The 22,118-nt window shown below is 37.2% G+C and overlaps 1 protein-coding gene and 1 pseudogene across 1 annotated transcript in view; one reads left to right on the forward strand and one right to left on the reverse strand.

Annotated features, from left to right (window-relative positions):
* Window positions 1-3,808: 3,808 nt before the first annotated feature.
* The window catches only part of CDADC1 (cytidine and dCMP deaminase domain containing 1), a 69,177-nt gene continuing 50,867 nt past the window's right edge, over window positions 3,809-22,118 (reverse strand). Inside the window, exon 9 of the mRNA XM_054586337.1 lies at window positions 3,809-4,876. Within this exon, the coding sequence (XP_054442312.1) occupies window positions 4,803-4,876 (74 nt within the window). The 3' untranslated portion in view covers window positions 3,809-4,802. The remainder of the gene's footprint in view (window positions 4,877-22,118) is intronic.
* Window positions 6,283-6,979, forward strand: LOC129080994 (coiled-coil domain-containing protein 117-like; annotated as a pseudogene).

A 22,118-nucleotide genomic window follows, 5' to 3' on the forward strand; every position in this document is an offset into this window, starting at 1 on the left:
GGTAGAATTTTGAATAACTTAATAGCTTTAAATTTGTGCTAGGAGGTAAAGTTATATTGTCAACTTAAGAATGTAAAAAAATATTTTTACTGTTATTGAACAAATTTTTTAAACTTCTCAAAATTCAATTTATGAAATTTGACAGTGAAATTTTTAATTTCCTCTTTTTTAAAACGTCTCCAAAGCAAATTTGGCATCTGTGTTCAGGAGTTGAAAAATGGTACCATACATTTATGTATTAGCCAGAAATAACAGAGACCTAAGTTCCAGAGTCAGTAAACTATAAAGGTGGCGTGAGCCATAACTCAGAATCACCTTCCTAGGTGGCTGAGGCAGTCCTCCATAACTCAAATTAGGACACTTCTGTCACCATGTTGTACAACTGGTAGGAGACCAGTCTTCTCAGCTACAAGGAAGTTAAAATACCCTCAAGAACTGGCCCATATAACCAGAACTGTGTCCCCAGGTTAGAGTAGCTGGTGATCTTTTCCTATTAGGAAAAGTATTATAGGCTAAGAAGAAAAGAAATTTGACAAATCAAAGGTAATAAAGTAAATAAAACCAATTGGCTATATAAAGTCTATCCTAGAAGAAGGCACAATCAGCTTTCTTGGTAATGGTCCTGACGGGCTCTTTGGTTGGCTTCTGAAACAGTGATCCTGCTGAAAGCATGGACCTTCTTTCAGGAATCCAGGATGTGCCCTTGGAAGCAAATGTAGAAAAGATGCAAAATAAGGCCCTAATCTAGATCTCAAAAGAGAACTAAATTACCTATGATTAAGACTCCAATGATCAGTATATGTTAATTCTTCACATTGGGTACCTATTTGTTATATCTTTATACTTTTTTATGTCTGAAATATGATATAATTGAAAATGATAGAAAAAAAAAGAAAGACTTCAGGGATGTTACACATGAAATAAAGGTATTAAACTGATGCGTAATCCTTAAAAGCAATAGTAAGAGCCTCAACTAAATGCCAAGTGGCCACTCTTGACAAAACCAGAACTTTAAAAAGTTCGTGTTTAATGACAATTGCTCTAAAGTGTGTCCAAAGCAGATTGTTGTAGCAGATCCCAAAGCAGAACTATTCATGCATAAAATGGAAATTTATGAAAAAAGGGTATATTTTCAAACTGAGGAAGAAAAACCCACAGAAAAGCCAGATAAAAGAAAAGCTTCAGCAGTAACACAATGAAAGCAATACACAAAAATCTGTGTGTAGTCTACATAACAGTCAAGGCCTGGCCCAGCCCCATGTTTATCCCACCTCACGTTAGCATATTCTTTCACTTGGTAGTAAACAAATGTAGAGTTGTTCTTTAAAAATTATGAATTTATTATTATCCTCACAATTTTTGAAAGGAAGACATTGTGTTATTGTTTAAATGCAAATTCTGATTTCTCAGGCTAAGGAATAAAAGCTCTTAACTGTGAATTACTAGATCTGAGTCAGTATTGCTATACCAGAGACTTGGATACAGTTCAGCAATATTTGCATGCATTCCTAGTCACTGACCTTTCCTGCTTCCCAGCATGACCACCTATCTCTATTACATTCTCTCAGAAGTTCTCATTTCCATTGTTTGCTGGCAATCCTCTGGGCCCCTTCAGAACCCAGCATAAGCACCTCCACTTCTACAAGGCTCTTTCTCCATGACTCCCCCGATTCTGTGCTTGTCCTCCTTTGAGTCACAACTGTTCCTGTTAAATTCACAGGGTGGCTCTCAATCTTGAAGATCATCAGAATCAAGTGGAGGACCTGTGAAGAACACAAACTGCCAAGTCCCATCCCCAGTATCTGATTCAAGGTCTGGATGAGCCCTAAGAATATGCATTTCCAACAAGTCCCCAGGTGACACAAAGCTGTTGGGCCAGGAACCACGTTCTGAGAATCATATTCCCATATCTGATTACATATTTGTATCTTTCATTAGGCTGTGAGCTTCTTGAGGTCAGGGAGCATTTCTCACACATCTCATCTTCAAGGTCTATCCAGAGTCCAGCAGCCATTCTATCAGTCAACAAATAGTGAATGCCTATTACATGCCAGGCACTGGATTCAGCAGTTTAAAAAAAAAAAAGTCCCTCTGTATATGAGGTCTGTCTAGAAAAAGTCCAGCCATTGTTAATATAACAAGAATGGTTTGCACATCGATGTAACCTGGTAGCCAAGGGGAGTGAACTAGAATGTGCATGTGTGAACAATGACGACTTCACTGTACTAATCAGTAGGGAGTGGTAGACACTGTTGACTGAGCATGTGTATTGTGTGGCCATCACATTTGAAATGACTGAGCGAGTACAGCAACGAATCTGCATCAAATTTTGTGTTAAGTTTGAGCATCCCTCCATGGAAAGTATTTGGATGATTCAGAAGGCCGCAGCTATGGGTAACTGGTGATTGGCAGCTTCATCATGGCGATATGCCTGCTCATGCATCATGTCTTGTGCAGAGATTTTTGGTGAAACATCAAATCACCCAGGGGATTCAGCCCCTCAGCTGCCCAGATTTGGCACCCTGTGACTTCTGCCTTTTCCCAAAATGAAAATCCCCTTTGAAAAAGAAGAGATGTCATATTGTTGATGAGATTTGGGAAAATACAAGGGGCAGCTGATAGCGATTGGGGGAGCTGTGTGAGGTCCCAAGGTGCCTACTTTGAAGGGGACTGAGGTGTCACTGTCTTATGTACAATGTTTCTTGCATCCTCTTCAATAAATGCCTCTATATTTCATAGTGCATGGCTGGATACTTTCTGGACAGACCATGTATATTTATATGGACAGACCATGTATATTTATATGTCCCTGACCACAGAGAGCTTTCCTTCTGGTACTACACAGTAAACTGTCAATAAATTCTGAAATCTGACCAGCTATACAGAAGAAAAAATGGCATTCTCCTGACCATTTTAATAGTGTTATGGAAATATCAATTTTCAATTTCCTAATCATACATAGCTTTTTCCATTTTTATGTTCCTCCTTTCTGATATCTGCCCCCAAACACCCAACACATAAATCCATAAACCTGGGATTATTCCAAGCATTTGGGTCATACAAAATACTTACTGATAAATATTTGATGGACTTGTCCTAGTTGGAGTGGCTCAGTAGACTGAGTGCTGGCCTGTGAACCAAAGGGTCACTAGTTTGATTCCTAGCTAGGGCACGTGCGTGGGTTGCAGGCCAGGACCTCAGTTGGGGGCCTATGAAATACAACCAATCTATGTTTCTTTCTCACATCAATGTTCCTCTCCCTCTCTTTCTCCCTTCTCGCCCTCTCTCAAAAAATAAACAAACAAAATCTTTTTAAAAATACTTGATGGACTTGACATATTAGTAAAAAACAAATCAATGAAAAAATTTTAAGTATGTATAATTAATGTATGAACACAATTGGGGGAATGTAAGCAAATCTCAGTGTTTTCATATCGATAAGAGTACATATTAAAGAAGAGCTTACTGTAACCACTTATTATCTCTAAGGGGACCTCACCTCCCCTCCCTAGCTATTCCAAACTCACATCTTGTGTCAAAATGTTTATGATGGTTCTCCACTGTCTGCTATAATGAATTTAAACTTCCAGTGGACCTAAGCAGCCTGCTGTACAAGCAGGGCATCTGGTCAACATTTGGATTGTCCTGCACAATTCTGAGAGGTCTTGTGAAGCCATGTGATGTCATGGAAAGGAAGCAACAATAGCAGAGGCAAACCTGATTACCTCTCCGTAGCCAGGGGAGTCATTTCTCAGGATGGCCTGCTATAGGCCTGATGGCCATCAGCCACTGCAACTGCCTCTCTAACCATAAGAAAGTGAACAGAAATCTTATCTTTGGATTAATTTTCTTCAAGTTTCTCATGGAAAAAAGGACTCTGAAAGAGCAGTTTGGACTGTAACTGAACTACCATAATGTTTACTTCCAGTATGCTTAAGGTTTGCAAATGTTTCTAAAAGGCCTTGCATGAGACACTTTATGTTAAATATATGGAGGAAAAAATGGGCAGCATTATGGACAGAATTCTAAAAAGCTAGTTTCAGTATTCCAGACTAAATATTTCTTCTCTGTTAAGATCAAAACCAAATTTAAGGTTCATTGACAGTGATTTCAGGACTCAGTGCTATAAAATAGTCATACTCTTTCAGAATAATATTTTCCTATTGTACTCCAAAACAGTAATACAACACCGTAGTCCAACAAATCATTATGATTTCTACATGTCAAAAGACTTAAGAAATATTAATAACCTTTTAAAAAATACTTTTAATAATACAGACCAGTTCCACCAACTTTATTTTTATGATTCAATCTTAAATAAATTCTGGTTATTAGAAAGCTTTGGGTATAAATGTGAACTGTTGGTGATTCATACAGACTCTTAAAAATGGTCAGGTTGTCATTTATATCCTTAGAGCAGTTTACTAATTGTCACCGTCATAATCCAAAGGAATATTTCTTAAAAGGTGTGCATTTCTCTGTGGAGATGTGACCTCCAGTGAACTGGCTAATATAAAGCAAACAGAGGGAGAAATCAACCCCTCTGGGCAATTAAATTGATATTATTAAATCACTGCTACCTCATTTAGTATAATAAAAGAGCATAGTTTTATATTCTGGAAAACAAATATATCTCAAATAAAATATTCTCATTAACATCATACACTAGTAATAAATTAGCTTTCTTAAAAATTTTTTCAACTATTTACAAAATCCATACTTATTTTCTGAGTTAACAAGGCTGACTTTTAAAAGCACAAGAAAAATTCTTGAAGTCTTCACTCCAGTTTAGATGGGACTCCTTAGTGGTTTCCAAGACACAACTTCTTGTTTTGGTGCAGTTCTTCATTCAGAGGGATGGGTCTCACCATACCATCTAGTGTTCAAGGATAACAATGTCAGAAAAACTTCACTTCAAATATGTGGGAATTTGTTAAAGTCATATAGGTTGTCAGATCAAAATGATGCTTAAGTTAAAAATAAATATTCATTTATTTTCTCCTAAAATTTTTAACTGCTGAGAAACAGACTCTAGGTAACTCACTTAGGTAATACAGTATCTGATCTGTAAAAAACCAAGTTCACTCAACAGTGTGAGGCCAACAATTCATCAAACATTTTTGAGGAAAAGTTATTATTTTTATTATGCAGGAAGAAACAAAATACACCTCCATATCCTTCAAGGAGAGGAGGGAACTGCCTATAGGGCTGGGAGAGTATGAGGGAATGCTCCAGCATTCCCACACTCCTCCACTGGAAGGAAGACAGCCTTAGCTCACTGTTCAGATGGGAGAAGAGCTAGGCTTCGACCTCTTCCTGTATTTTGATTTTAATAGCTTAATTGGTCCAATAATTGTGTGTTTAAAGTGTACAATTTGATGAGCTTTGACATTAGTATACATCTGAGAAACCATCACGTAAGTCAAAGATGATGAGTGTATCCATCATGTCCAAAAGTTTCTTCCTGCCCCTCTGCTTCTCCTTTTTTCAGGTATCTGCCTGTGCTCCAAGCCTATATTTTTTGCTCTACCTTGTCTTTCTAGTCATAAGGACACCTGGATCAGGTATAGTCTAGCCTTCTGGAGGCAGATCTGGAAAGCTTATTCCCTATCTTATTATGTAATACTTGAAACATAAAAAAAAGAATATATGTAATACTGATGGAAGTTTTAAAGTCCAATAATAAAATTAGTTATCAATAACCTATTACCCAACCTAAAAACTAGAAAAAAATTACTTCTTGTGTGTTCCCAGATCTGATACCATCCTTCTTTCACCCCCTTTAGAAGTAACTGCTATCTTGAATCCTGTGTTTATCATCCCAGTGCTTCTTAAATTGTATAATGAATTTAGTCTTCTGTAACTTTATTTTTTCATTCAAAATTATAGTTCTAAGATCTATCCATGTTTAAGAATAGAGGTATTCCATTTATTTTCACTGCTATATAATATTCTGCTATAGGAATATACCATAATATTTTTATCTAATCTCCAAAGATAAACATTTGTGTTAATTCCAGTTTTTCCTTTTAAGAACAATATTGGAATGCATTATTTATCTCTGTCTTTTATACAATATGCTGAGTTATAGAGTATATGCATGTTCATCTTTACAAAGACAATGTCTAATTATTTTCCAAAGCGGTTGTATACATTTTCAGTCCAACCAGCAATACATTACAATTCCTAGCTGCCAGGCCTGGGGCCACAGGTGCCTGGGGCTACGGGCACCTGGGGCTGCAGGCCAGCTCCCTCGCTTCCCTGGGCCATGGCCAAGCTCGAATGGCCCTCAGTGGCCTCCCTCTTGAAGGTGGCCCAGCTTCACCTTCTTGCAGCTGCCTCCAGCCTTCTTGGGCCAGGCATTTCCCATGGGATGGATGCTGCGTTTTCCTGAGCATCCCGGGTGGGAGCATGGAACGTGGACCTTTCAGTTCCCTGTAGTAAGAAACACAGGCTAGAGCAGGACAATGATTGTCCGATAATAAAGAAAAAGCTAACTGAAGCAGGGCTCTGTGCTGGTCCCAAAGACTGGAGAACTGCAGTGTGAAGTGGTGAGGAGGCTTCGGGAAATTGAGGGCAGGATAACTGATGAGGGAGAAGTTAAAGTTGACAGAAATACTAACCATTTCCTCAGTCTTGTCCTTTCTGATGCCATGAAAACAGGTTTGAAGAGGGAATTTGATGAAGTCTTTACAAAGAAAATGATTGAATCTGTGAGCCGTCCTTCCATGGACCTTGTGCTCTGGAAATCTCTCCCTGCGCTCCTTCATCTAATGTTAAGAACCACACAGGAGAGAGCCAAACCAAGCATGCCAGGGCTGGCACTTCCTTCCCTAGAACTGAACTGTTTTTGGAACCTCAGCAAGCATGGATGCCTATTTACAACAGTTTGGAGACAGCTGCTTGCACGGAAAAAAAAAACAACCCAAAAACTGGAACTCTAGAAACCTGTTTCTACACTAAAGTGGTCAAATTTTAGAAGGCTCATGTGTTTAGTGATGAGCCTACTTATATAGCATAGAGACTTGAAAGTTTTATGAAACGGGTGCAAGAAGAATCTCTCTGCCTGTGACTTGGGGGCGGGACTCACATTTTGGGTAGCCATTTCTTAAATTCAACTTTTGCCAAGGGAGTTTGCTTGCCTCAAGGGAAAAGATGTTTTCTAGAGGGGTTATTATTGTAAGATTACAGTCTGTAAAGGCAAGTATATGTGTAAGTGTGACTTAAATCATGATACATTGTAAATCATTCAAATAGTTGGAGAATACTCAGACACTTGAGTTGAAAAAGATGCATTAAAAAAGGATAGTGCTACTACAACTGTACCCTGACAACTGAATCACAACATCTGCAGAAGTGAGCGCTGTTTACAGTGGTGACTATTTATGATTGGGGAGGAGCGAAGAAAGCAGCAGCTTAAGTCTATTCCTAAGAAAGTTAATAGAGGCTCTGAAACTTGTACATTAGTTATCATTTTAATGTAGCTTAATTGATTAAAAGCTAGTAGCATTGTGGCTCATCTCTTTGCCTCTGAAAATGCAATGAAAATACAAAGAAAGCATTTTCCTCTGAGGTTTTTTTGCTTTGTGCTACTGTTGTTCCTTGGATCCCCTTGCATAACTGATAAGCCAAGCTATTCAGTAACATTTACAACTTGATTAACTTTGAATGATAATTTAAAAGATTTTGAGGTAACCCATGTGTAAATTGGCTATGGGAGAAGCATCTCTTCGGTAATACCAAGGAACTGCTGTGTATTGATAACTGGTAATTTAAAAAAGGTTGTACCTGTATTAACAAGTTGAGTTTTTAATGTTAATTGAGAAAACAAAGATGAATAATTAACTGAGAACATATGAGCAAGTGATGTTGAGATTTACTGAAATAACCAATTTGGTGCTTCCTCCTAGCAGCAAGTCTTCCTCCTGTGGACTTAAACCAGCTCAAGGTATTATTTGGGGATAATTAAAATAGAAATTTTTTACTTCTCAGGAAGAAATCTGTGTGGCAAGGACTCAGTCATGCTAAGTGAAATGACAATTTCTTTAATGCTGCAGAATATTCACTCTAACTTATTAAATGAACCTAACAGTCTAATATTGGCCCTTTCCTCACACAACAGATCATCCCAGTTCTTTTTGTTTTCTGGGTTTCTTACCTCTTTGTAGGTGTGTAAAAATTGATTTATGCCAAGTATAGAGGTAACTTTTTAGATACTAGCTCCCAGGCATTTTGAAATACACACTGAAATCTCTCCCCTTGTTACAGATGGCATAGAAGTCACAAGTCTATTTATTGGACTGTTTCTTCTTTTGTCTTTTGTTCCTGCTTTCTCTATTTCTGTCTGGATATTTAAAAAAAAAGATTTAATGTTTAATATTTAAACAAAATATTTAATGTAAAATTATTCAAACTTTAAACCAGCATGGAAACAAGTTGGAAACCAACTAATTGTTTCTTAAATTTCAGGTTTAGAGATGAATGTAAACTGTGTTCTGTTGAAGTCTGCAAGTGTTTGATTCATGCTATTTGTAGAACTCTTGCCTTTAGGCCATTGTTTAATGAGATCAACTGGTAAAGTTTGTAGCCTTAAAGAAAACTCCATGCTAAAAAAATTTGTTGTAGTACAACCTAAAAACATGAAGCCGCTCCCCAGAATTTGGAGTTAGTCCCAGTATTAGGGTCAAAGGGGAGGTAACAGCTTTCCCAGAAGCACCAAATACTGATTATCTTCTACAGGAATTATTGGACAGGCCTTTGATCAAAGGTCTGTGTGACGAAAAGAAGACAAGAAGAGCCCCCAAACAAGGCTCTGATACCATTGGTTAACATAGGAGAGAATTAAGAGTTTGTTAATTAAAATCTAAACAACTTGTTTTAGGAATGAAGCTATCTGGCATAATAATTTCTGTAGGAAAATAGATGTTTAATGCTCCTTTTTAAACTTATATGTTTGCACAAAAATTATCTTCATCTTTGTGGTACTTAATTCATCTGAGTTGTCTCCACAGCCCTCATGCTCTGCTTTGTTTTTCTTTTGTAGCACAAGGCTTTTGCTTTTGCCTTAAGGTTTCCCTAGGGGAAAAACAGGTATTTTCATTCTGTACAGTTTTGCAGCATGGATCAAACATTGGCCTTATATGCTGATGTATGAAGAGAAAAAAATTATCTAAAGCAGGTAAGTTTTAATGAACAAATGTGTATTTTCTCTGCATTTGCATAGGGGGTGTGTATGTGTGTGTTCATATGAAGAAAGTAAGTCCAGTTCTCACAAATATTAATCAGTCAAATATTTTAAAAACCTGCATTATTGAAAAGATACAAGTGTAAAATTTAGAAAAAGAACTAGAATCATAAGAATATTTTCCAGCAAAATTCATTAATTATTTGGGATCTTGGTTTTGTTTTCTAGTAGTGGTAAGAATGGCAAAGTACTAGGAACATTCTGGAAAATGCGGTCAATTTTACTTTAAAATGAGAATCTGGTGTTTCTGTGTATTGTTATTTTCAATAAAACTTCATAAGTGTTTTTGGACTTTTTGAAAAAAAATCTTAATCATCTACATCTTCACCAGCACTTGGTACTGGCAAACTTTAGTTTTGCAACTCTAGTGGGTATAAAATATTGCTACAACATGACCTTAATTTGCATTTCCCTTACTATTTATGATTTTAAGCATTTTGCACATTTATTAGACATCTGTGTATCTTCTGTTGTGAAATATCTATAATTATTTTACCCATCTTCTAATAAATTTTCCTCTTTATAAATTTGTAGAAGTTCTTTATATGTTATGGAAAATAATTCATTGTCATGTGTGGAAAATACATTTTTCCAGTGGATGGCTGGTCTTTTCACATTATGTCTTTTGGAAAAGAAAAGTCTTTAATTATAATGTATTCTAATTTCTTAATCTTTTCTTTTATGGTCAACATTACTTGCTTCTGGTATAAGGTATCTTTTCTACTCCAGGACAGAAAGATATTCAACATTTTCTTCTAAAACTTAAAAAAAAAAGTCTCTAAACTTCTTGTTTTTGTTTCCACATGCAATGAACTTAGAAGTTGCGACACAATTCTAAGATCAAATAAAAAGCTAAACAGACTGAAAAATCACAACTTTCTTAGATACCCAAGAGAAGGGAAGACCCAGGGCAAACCCATGTCCCCGAGATTGGAGACATAGACAGAAGTGTACATGGAGCCGTGGCTCACAGAAGCAGAAGCTCATGAGCAGAACCACCTGAAAAAGAGTGGAGGTAGGAAAACCTGAGCTGTAATAGGTGAACTGTTGGGGGATCAGTGCAGATCTAATTGCGGGGACTCCCAGTGTGGTAAGATTTACCTCCAGGATTTTGACCATGTTTTCACAGTGAATGTTGGAGAAAAATTCCCTCAAGCTTCTGGAAAAATGGGAAAAAGGAACCATTTTGAAATATGCCAGAGAGCTCTGTTCTTTTCAATAAGGTCTGACCTCAGGGAGAAACTATTTGACTAGAGTCTAACCTGCTGGGGTTTCATCAGAATCTAACTTACCAGGTGAAGGGAAATACCTAACTCCAGACCACTCTAGCCACATTGTCCCATCTAAGGGGAGAAGAAAAAAAATGAGAAACACTTGTGAAACTCACCGTCCAGAGGTACAGGTTCCATACAAAACTGAGACCTAATCAAAGGATTATGGAATGCTTACTCTCCTCCTACACTTAACCAACACATTATTAAAGGCCTATTTATAGCAATTCCTTTCACCTGATACCTCATATCTGGCTATCAAGAGAAAATTACAAGGTATAGTAAAAGGCAAAAAACACAATTTGAAGAAACAGAGTAAGCATCAGAACCACACATGGTAGGGAAGGTGGAATTATCATACTGGGAGTTTAAAACAACTATGATTAAAATGTTAAGGGCTCTAATGGATTAAGTAGACAGTATGTGAGAACAGATGGACAATGTAAGCAGAGAGATGGGAGTCCAAAGAACTAAAAAGGAACGGTAAGGATAAAAAAATAAAAAGCCATTGTACAAACATGAAGAATGCTTTTTCTGGGCTTACTAGTAAACTGGACACAGCAAAGGAAAGAATCTCTGAGTTGGGAGATATATCAACAGAGTCCTTGAAAAGAGAAAAGCAAGGAGAACAGAGACTACAGAAAACAGCAGAATATCCAGCAACTATGAGACTACTAGATAAGATGTAACATATGCATAATGAGAATACCAGGATAGACAAAGAAATAGTATTTGAAACAACTGATAATTTACCCAAATTAATGTCAGACACCAAACCACAGATCTAGGAAACTCAGAGAACAGCAAGTAGGATAAGTGCAAAAACAACTACATCTAGGCATTATCATTTTCAAATCATATATGTTCCTTCTCTCTAAAGAACTATTAACATGTTTTGCAAGGTAAGTCTGTTGGCAATAAATTCCCTCAGTTTTTCTTGTCTGAGAAGTCTTTATTTTCCTTCACTTTAGTTAAAAACAATTTATTTTTTAGAACTTATTGATTTGAGAGAGATAAAAACATCGATTTGTTGTCCCATTACGCATCCATTGGTTGCTTCTTATATGTGCCTTGACAAGAGATTGAATCTACAACCTTAGCATATAAGGACAATGCTCTAACCAACTGAGCAACCTGGCCATGACTTTTCTTCACTTTTGAAGGATAATTTCACAGAGTATAAAATTCTAGGTTGGTGGTATTTGTTTCCTCTGAACTCTATGTTTCACTCCACTTTTGTTCTTACAGTTTCTGGGAAGTGAGATGTAATTCTTACATTTCTTCCTCTATAAGTCAAAATCCTCCCTCTACCACCCATGGCTTCTTTCAAGATTTTTTCTTTATTTTAGATTTTCTGTAGTTAGAAAATCATATGCTTAGGTGACTTGGATCTACATAAAGTAAGGAAGAAGATCAAAGAAGGAATGAAGTTGAAATGAAAACTTTATCTTTTTCTTCTTTTCCTTTTTAAAATTATATTTTATTGATTATGCTATTACAGTTGTCCTGATTTTTCCCCCTTTGACCCCCTTCCACCCACCATCCCCCACTCCCTCATGCAATCCCCCCACCATTGTTCATGTCCATGGGTAATACGTACAAGTTCTTTGACTACTCCATTTTCTATACTGTATTTTACATCCCCATGGCTATTCTATAACTATCTATCTGTACTTCTTAATCCCCTAACCTCTTCACACATTCCCCCACACTCCTCTTCATCAGGCAGCCAAGAAAAGGCTCTCTGTATCCATGATTCTGTCTCTGTTCTTTTTGTTTTCTTAGTTTGTTTTTTAGATTCAATTGGTGATAGATTTGTACTTTTTGCCATTTTACTGTTCATAGTTTTGATCTTCTTTTACTTAAATAAGTATCTTTAACATTTCATATGATAATGGTTTGGTGATGATGAACTGCTTTAGTCTTTCCTTATCTGGGATGCTCTTTATCTGCCCTTCGATTCTAAATTGATTCTAAATCCCCTGTCGGTAACTAACTGCTTTTGTCTTGCTGCTTTTAATATTCCCTCTTTATCTTTAACCCTTGGCATTTTAATTATGATGTGACTTGGAGTGGGCCTCTTTGCATTCATCTTGCTTCGGACTCTCTGCACCACCTGGACTTGCATGTCTATTTCCTTCACCAAATTGGGGAAGTCTTCTTTCACTATATTTTCAAATAGATTTCCAATTTCTTGCTCTTTCACTTATCCTTTTGGCACATCTATGATGTGAATGTTAGGCTTCTTGATGCTGTCCCAGAGGCTGCTTATACTATCCTTATTTTCTTTTGATAATTTTTTTCTTGGTTGTTTTTTGTTCCTTATGTTCCATTATCATTGATTTGAATTTTGGCTTCATCCCTTCTTCTGTTGTTTCCCTGTAAATTGTTCTTTATTTCAATCAATGGATCCTCCATTTCTGACTTGATCTTTTTTATGTTGTTGAGGTCCTCACTAAGTTCCTTGAGCACCCTTATAACCAGTGTTTTGAACTCTGCATCTGATAGGTTGCTTATCTCCATTTTGTTTAGTTCTTTTTCTGGATTTTTGATCTGTTCTTTCATTTGGGTCATGTTTCTTTGTTCCCTTGTTTTTGCAGCCTCCCTGTGTTTGTTTCTTTGTATTAGGTAGAGCTGCTATGATTCCCTGTCTTGGTAGTGTGGACTAATGTAGTAGGTATCCTACAGAGTCCAGTGGCACAGCCTCCCCAATCACCCAAGCTGGGTACTCAAGGTGACCTATTTTTGTGTGATGAGAATATCCTCCTCTTGTACTTGAGACTTGGTTGCTATTAGAAGATCAATGGGAGAGACATATCCATGCAAGTCAGCTGCAAGGATTGGCTGTGACCTCTTACCACCAACCTCCACCCTTTGTAGAGGAGAAGCTGTGCAGGAACAGCATGGTGATGCTCCAATATGGTCTGAGCTGTTTACTGGGTGTCCTGGCCCTGGGTTTTACCAGGTAGTGCAGACCAAGGTCAGCCCCAAACTGTGTTTTCCCTGGGGGACCCTCTTCCTGCACTATAAAGCAATCTGAGATGGCTGCTACTTGTGCTGGGCTTCAAGATTCCCAGGTGAGGCCAGCTGCAAATCAATGCTGAGTCTGGGGTTCACTGAGGCTGGTTGTTGCTTGTTTGACAGGATTTAAGAAGTTGTGAAGTATGAGCCAGGACCAGCCATTCATATGGAAAAGCAGCTTGGGTGAGCCTATAAATTGGGTGGGTTGGAGTCTCTGGGGAGACACTAGGTGGGTCAAACAGTTTTAGGTGGGTAGATGGAGTCTCAGATATGGCACCAGCTTCCTGGTTCTGTGGGAGGGAGGTTTAGAAAAGGGACAATGTTCTCTGTTTGCCTTGATGCCAGACACTTCAGTTCCTCCCTTAATGCCACTGGTGCCTTTAGAATTAAAAAAAAAACACATAATATCTGCTCTTGGACAACAATGGAGTTAAACTAGCAAACAAAAACAGAAAGATAACTGGAAAATCTCAAATATATCAAGTTTAAACAACACACTTGTAACTAACACGAGTTAAAGAAGAAATCTCAAGAGAAATTTTAAAACAGTTTGACCTAAATGAAAATGAAAACACAACTTGTCAAAATTTGTAGAATGCAGTGAAAACAATGGTTAAAGGTAACTTATAGCATGGATTGAATACATTAGAAAAGAAGAAAGATCTATCAATAATCTAAGTTTCCATCTTAGGAAACTAGAAAAAGAGGAGCAAATTAAATCCAAAGTAAGCAGAAGAAAAGAAATAATAGGAATTGAAACAGAAATCAATGAAATTAAAAACAGGAAATAGAGAAAATCGATGAAACCAAAGCTGGTTCTTTGAAAAGATCGATAAAATTGACGTGTCTAGCCAGGCAAACTAAGGAAAAAAAAAGTGAGTATACAAATTACTAATATCAGAAATGAAAAAAGGGACATTACTATAGATCCCATGTATATTAAAAGGAAAATAAAAGAATACTATGAACCACTCTATACCCACAAATATGATAACCTAGATGTAATGGACCAATTCCTTGAAATATACAATTTGCCAGCACTCAGACATGAAGAAAGAGACATTCTGAATAGTCCTATATCTATTAAAGAAGTCGAATCAATAATTAATAACCTTCTAAAACAGAGGGTTCACTGGTGAATTCTATCTAACATTTCAGGAAGAAATGGATACCACTTCCCTACAATCTCTAAGAGGACAGAAGCAGAGTGAATATTTCTGACCTCATTCTCTAAGGTCAGAAGTACCCTAATACCAAAATCAGACAAAGACATTACAATAAAACTATATACAAACATCACTCCAAACATAGAGGCAAAAATTCCCAGTGGTATATTAGCAAATCAAAATCCAAGAATGCATAAAAAGAATTTCATACTACAGTTAAGAGGGATTAATCCCAGGTATGCAAGATTGGTTCAAAACTGAAAAATCAATACAAGTAATCTATCACAAGAACAGGCTAAAAAAAAAATCACATGATCACATCAATAGATGCACAAAAAAAGCATCTGACAAAATTCAACACCAAAGAATCATAATAAAAACTCTCAGTAAACTAAGGAGAGAAACTTCCTCAGCTTGATACAGAATATTGACAAAAACAATCTACAACTAATATCATACTTAACAGTGTAGCACTAAAAAAAGGGTTTCCCACCACTATGAGGTACAAAGCCAGAATGTCTTCCTTTCTTACCACTCTTTCTTTATATCACAGTGGAAGTTCTTGCTAGAGCCAGAATAAAGGACAAGAAACGGTATTCAGATTTGGAAGGAAGAAATAAACTGTCTTTGTTCACAGGTGACATGATCATCTATGCAAAAAATCCAAAGGAATACATCAATAAATCTCCTGGAACTAATAAGTGCCTTTATCAAGGTTGCAGGAAACAAAAGTCAATACCCAAATAAGATAAACAGGTAACAAATAAGGATATGAAAGGATGTACCACATCATATGTTATCACGGAAATGCAAATTAAAACAAGATCCACTACACACCTATAAGAATGGCCAAAATCCAAAACACTGATAATACCAAATGCTGGAGATGATGTGGAAAAAACAGGAACTCTCATTCATCACTGGTGGAAATGCAAAATGATACAGCCTCTTTGGAAGAGTTTGGCAGTTTGTTACATACTCTTTATCATATGATCCAACAATCATGCTCTTTGGGATTTATTCAAGGTAGGTGAAAACATGTTCACACAAAAAAATGCACATATTTATAACAGCTTCATTCATAATTGCAATAACTTGGAAGCAACCAAGATGTCTTTCAGTAGGTGAATTGATAAATAAACTGTGTACATCTAGACAATGGAATCTTATTCAGCACTAAAAAGAAATGAGCTATGAAGGCAAAAAAGACATGGAGGAATCTTAAATGCATATTACTAAGAAAGTAACCAGTCTAAAACGGTGACATACTGTATGATTCTATGTGACATTCTTGAGAAGGCAAAACTATGGTTAATAAGTGATTGCCAAGGGCTGGAGAGAGGGGAGGATTGAATAAGTGGAGCACAGAGGATTTTTAACACAGTGAAAATACTCTCTCTGATGCCATAATGATAGATATATGAAATATTTATCCAAACCCATTGTATGTACAACACCAAGAGTGAACCTTGGTGTTGTAAACTTGGTATATGTAAACTATAGAGTTGGAGTAATCATGATGTGTCAATGTTGGTTCATCAAGTGTAACAAAACTACCACTCTGGGCAAGATGTGGCTAATGGAGGAGGCTATCCACATATGGTGGCAACGGTTATATGGGACCTCTCTTTATCTCCCTCCCAGTTTTTCTGTGAAACTAAAACTGCTCTTTAAAAAAACCCATTAATTTAAAAAGTACCTTTTTCATTTAAGTTAATTTTTTGTAATTAATTTTTTCCTATCATGTAAAGTGAATCCAATATCATTTTTCTACATGGATAACCAATTTTTCAGCATTATGAATTAAATAATCAATTATCAGCCTCTAATGTGTATTGCCATCTCTGTCAGGGATGCTAAATGTTCCACAGTTCATCGATCAGTACCCCGTGAAGGTTTCACCACTCTAAAAACCAATAGTGTGCCATTAATAAAGTGGTTTAAGTCAGCCACTGAGTTTTTTAATAAATACATTTTATTTCTCTAAATTCTTATTCTTTTCAAATTTGGACATTTTTAATAAATGTGTGCTCTGTGCTCCTTCTGCAATAGCATCTTTTGCTTCCTAAACATTTTAGAGCCTGTAATTCATAACTCCAAAACATAAAGTACTTGGGAGTCTAAATATGCTATTTGTTATTTCTGTATGCTGTTACCCATGGTGGCATATTTCTTTGTGCTTGGTGATTTTTCAGTTATGGGCTCATACTCTATTATATCCTGTGGGCCTAAGTTGGGATCACTTTCTTTCTGAAAGAATTCACATTTGCTTCTGCCAGAAGGTATACCTGAGTGGGAGCATCTTAGCTTCCTTGGAGGACTCCAAGCTTAATGTGGGAGTATCAGGCTTAGTTCCCTCACTTTGCAGCAGGTCACAGATTTATCCTCAAGATCCCAAATTATATGGATATTAGTCCCCAAAATAACCTGGCTTTGTGTTTACTGACTGTTGTTACTTGGATTCTAACAAACTGTTTCTCTTATCCCCCCCTTCCCCAAGGGGAACAGGACTACCTGGATATTTCCCTTATTTTCTTCAAAGCCCTGTGATTCCTTAAAAAGAATGTTATGGGTTATCGGAGTTCCAGTTATACTGAGTGGAAGGCCACTTGAGAGTAGTTAGTCACACTACCTGCCTCCCTTTTCTTTTGTCCCTGCTGGTGGAACTGAGATGGTGTAAATCATCAAGTCTCCTCAGAGTTGGACAGACTCTACTTGAGTATCCTTTTCTAGGTCTAGACTTGTAACAGGGGACATACACCCCTGGAAATGGGGAATGGGTTTGAGCTGTGGAAGACTGACTGAAGACTTTGCCCCCTGTTAATCAGGGAGGTTGGAAGGGGAAAACCAGCTAAGCCACATACATTTATGATACTGTTGTGTGGGAGAAGAGGTTTTTGGTGCAACCTTGAACTGAGCTGGCAGAAGGTGATAGGGTGATTTTTCCTTGGGTGTCTTAGAAGGAATGGACTTTGAGGCAGAAACTTGCCCTTATTTCTAAACACCTTGGTGGTAATAAGTCAGCACTGTGAACAGATTTTTGTTCTCGTTATTTTCAGTTCTTGAACCTATGTAGTAGTTGCAATGACAAATATTTAAATAGCTATTTTTGATAGCATAATCTGATTTTTCCTTTCCCCTTACTTTTGTTACCCAGGCATCTTAGGGACAAACTTGTCATTAAAGAAAAGATTCCTTTCTTTTACCCTGAACTCTGTCTTTGGAGATTTTCCTGGTAGGTAGGTGGTGAGTGGTAGGACCCCACCTACTGGTTGGGTTCAGTAACAGACTTAGTTGGGCAGGTTGGCAGGAGAGGTAAGGACAAATACTTTTAATAAAGCCTGTTCTGGCTAAAGGAAAAACCCCAGTCTAGTAATCAATTGGTGTTTAAATTTTCTATTTTTAAAATCATATTTTATTGATTATGCTATTACAGTTGTCCCACTTTTTTCTCCCCTTCATCCCCCTCCACCCTCCACCCCCTCTCCCACCAGCATTCCCTCCGAAGATCACGTTCTTAATCTCTTCGTGTCTACTTTGTACTTACCAATTACGCTTCTTATTCCCTGTGCCTTTTCCCCCATTCTCCCCTCTCCCAGCTGATCTCCCTCCATGTGATCTCCATTTCTGGGATTCTGTTCCTCTTCTAGTTGTTTGCTTAGTTTGTTTTTGTTTTTGTTTTTGTTTTTTAGGTTCAGCTGTTGATAGTTGTCAGTTTACTATTCATAGTTCTGATCTTCTTTTTCTTAGGTAAGTCCCTTTAACATTTCATATAATAAAGGCTTGATGATAATGAACTCCTTTAACTTGACCTTATCTGGGAAACACTTTATCTGCCCTTCCATTCTAAATGATAGCTTTGCTGGATAGAGTAATCTTGGATGTACGTTAAATACTTCTTTCCAGCCCCTTCTTGCCTGTAAGGTTTCTTTTGTCTTATGGGAACTCCTTTGTAGGTAACTGTCTCCTTTTCTCTTGCTGCTTTTAAGATTCTCTCCTTATCTTTAATCTTGGGTAACATAAATTATGATATGTCTTGGTGTGTTTCTCCTTGGGTCCAATTTCTTTGGGACTCTCTGAGCTTCCTGGGCTTCCTGGAAGTCTATTTCCTTCACCACATTGGGGAAGTTTTCCTTCATTATTTGTTCAAATAAATTTTCCATTTTTTGGTCTTCCTCTTCTCCTTCTGACACTGCTATGATTCAGATGTTGGGACATTTAAAATTGTCCCAGAGGTTCCTCAGCCTCTCCTCATTTGTTTTGAATTCTTGTTTCTTCATCCTGTTCCAAATCTTTGATTTGAGTCCCGGTTTCCTTCCCTTCACAGTTGCTTCCCTGTATATTTTTCTTTATTTCATTTTTTTCCTCTATTTTGCAGCCATACTCAGTCATTTCTGTGAGCATCCTGATTACCAGTGTTTTGAACTCCACATCTGATAAAGTTGGCTATCTCTGTTGCTTAGTTGCTCTTTTGGAGCTTTGATCTAGTCTTTCATTTGAGCCACATTTCTTTGTCTTGGAGCACCTGTTACATTGTAACAGGCAGAGCCTTAAGTATTTGCCAGGGCGGGGCAACCCACTTCACTGTGTTGCAATGGTATATGTGTGGGAAGGGGCAGAGAGGGAACAATGCCGCTTGCTGGGCTCTTACCCCACTTTCAGTCACTTCCCCCACCACCCACAAGCAAATTGGACCAATTTAGGTGGGTGGTTTTGCGTACTTCTGGGACCCTGTGGGTCTCTTCAATGAACTCTCCTGTGAAGCTGGGAGTTTCTCCCACTGCCACAACCCCCACAGGATTTTACCGCCAGAGGTTTTGAGGCCTTAGTTTCCCGTGCTGAAACCCTGTGTTGTGTGGTTTGTCTCACTCCCCAGTTGTTCCTCCTGGCTTATTCACAAGAGAATGTGGGATATCCCAGTCCACCAGTTGCTGCCTTGCCCACATGGTCAACCACCTTGCCCCACATTCTCTCTGCCCCTGCTGCCCGACTCCACTCCTCCTACCAGTCTGGATGAATGTTTCCTCTTTAACTCCTTGGCTGTTGGACTGCCATACAGTTCGATTTTCTGGCAGTTCTGGTTGGTTTTTGTTTTTAAATTGGTTGTTATGTTCTCTTGGTTGTGTGAGGAAGAAAAGTCTGTCTATCTATGCCTTCAGCTTGGCTGGAAGTCCTGGTGTTTTAATTGTCATCTGTTTGATTCATGTGTCTGTTTTTCAGCTGACTCCATAATTAGAAATAACTCCATTTACATGAAATGGTCAGAATACACAACTTCATTAAAACAAAGATTAGTCGTTGTCTAGGGGTAAGGGTAGTGGAAATGGGAGTGGCTACAAATGGGTAAGAGGTTGTTTTTTACATGATGAATATGTTATGAAATTAGGGTATGGTGAGGTTTCATAACTCTATGCATACACTCAAAACCAGTGAATTCTACACTTTTAAGAGGCAAATTTATGACATGTGAATTACATCTCAATAAAGCTGTTACACAAGAAAGACGGATATTATTTCTTGATATAAAACACATCTTCAAAAATGTATATAAAACATAAAATTACAGTTCAAGGTACTCTCACAAGGCAAACATACATTTAACTATCATCCAAGTCAATAAATAAAATACTGCAAATAGAGCAGACACCTTTCTCTTGTTTTCTCCTAATCATGCACCCTTCCCGCCAATCTAGGAACTTCTAACCAGAGCATATCTTCTTTTTCTTTAATGATCTAGGAGCAAGAAATACTGGATAAAAGCCCTTTCTAATTATAATTGGCAAATATCTTCTCCGATTCCATGGCTTGTGTTTGTAGCCTTTTAATGGTATTTTTTGATGAACAGGTGCTCCTAATTTTAACACAGATAAATTAATATATCTTTTCATGATTAGTGCTTTTTGAGTCATTTCCTGAGTAACAGGGAATTATTCATTGATCCCATCAAACACTGTTACTGAATACACATTCTTTAATCAGATCCATATACATAGTAGGGCAAAAGTATGTTTACAGTTGTTCATATGGAAAATAATACAATAATAAGTAATAATACAAAAATAAACCCTGTTTTGCTTAATGACAACTGCAAAACTACTTTTGCTACACTCCAAATATCTTTTTTTTCCTTTCACTTATTTTTCCTGATAAATTCTAAAAAGGAATGCTAAAGCATAGATATGTATTGTTTCCAGATTAGTACTTGAATAAAGTTAATTCAGATATAGAAAATCAAGATATTTACATAGAGATTAAATTCATAGATATGCATATCTCCTCATTTCTCAGGACAATCAAATCATTGTTATACCAAGAAAACTTTACTTATTACATTGCTTCCATTTACCTAGAAAGCAAACAATGAAAAGCTGACATAGCTAATATTTAAAAATAACATTGTATACCAATAACTAATGTTCAAAATTATGTTCCCAAGAAATTGCAAATCTGCCAAAGATTCTGTTACATTGAAAATGTGTCAATATGCAAATAATAAAATTTTGAAGGCTAGTAGTTCATTTTTTAAATTATATTTTACTGATTATGCTATTACAGTTGTCCTGATTTATTTCCTTTTGCCCCCTCTACACCCAGCAACCCCACTCCCTCAACAATCCCCCCACTACTGCTCATGTCCATGGGCCATGCAGTTAGTTCTTTGAATACTTCATTTTCTATACTGTACTTTACATCCTCATGGCTATTCTATAACTACCTATTAGTAATTGTTAATCCCCTCACCTCTTCATATATTCCCACACACTCCTCTCCCATTTGGCAACCAACAAAAGGCTCTCTCTATCCATGGCTCTGTCTGTTCATGTTTGCTTAGTTTGTTTTCTAGATTCAATTGTTGATAGCTTTGTATTTTTTTGCCATTTTATTCTTCATAGTTTTGATCTTTTTAATAAGTCCCTTTAACATTTCATATGATAATGGTTTGGTGATAATGAACTGCTTTAGTTTTTTCTTGTCTGAGAAGCTATTTATCTGACCAATTCTAAGTGATATCTTTGCTGGGTACAGCAATCTTGGCTCTAGGTTCCCGTTTTTCATGACTTTGAATATTTCTTGCCAATCCCTTCTAGCCGGCAAAATTTCTTTTGAGAAATCAGCTGACAGTCTTAAGGGAACACCCTGTGGGTAACTAACCTCTTTTCTCTTGCTGCTTTTAAGATTCTCTCTTTATCTGTAACCTTTGGCATTTTAATTATGATGTGACTTGGAGTGGGCCTCTTTGCGTCCATCTTGTTTGGGACTTTCTGTGCTTCCTGGACTTGCATGTCTATTTCCTTCACCAAATTGGGGAAGTTTCCTTTCATTATTTTTTCAAGTAGATTTCCAATTTCTTGCTCTTTCCCTTCTCCTTCTGGCACACCTATGATGCAAATGTTGGACCTCTTGAAGTTGTCCCAG

Source organism: Pteronotus mesoamericanus, unplaced genomic scaffold (assembly GCF_021234165.1).
Source record: "Pteronotus mesoamericanus isolate MK-2021 breed Mesoamerican mustached bat unplaced genomic scaffold, CSHL_Meso_final contig_94, whole genome shotgun sequence".
In the NCBI taxonomy this organism is placed as follows: Eukaryota; Metazoa; Chordata; class Mammalia; order Chiroptera; family Mormoopidae; genus Pteronotus; species Pteronotus mesoamericanus.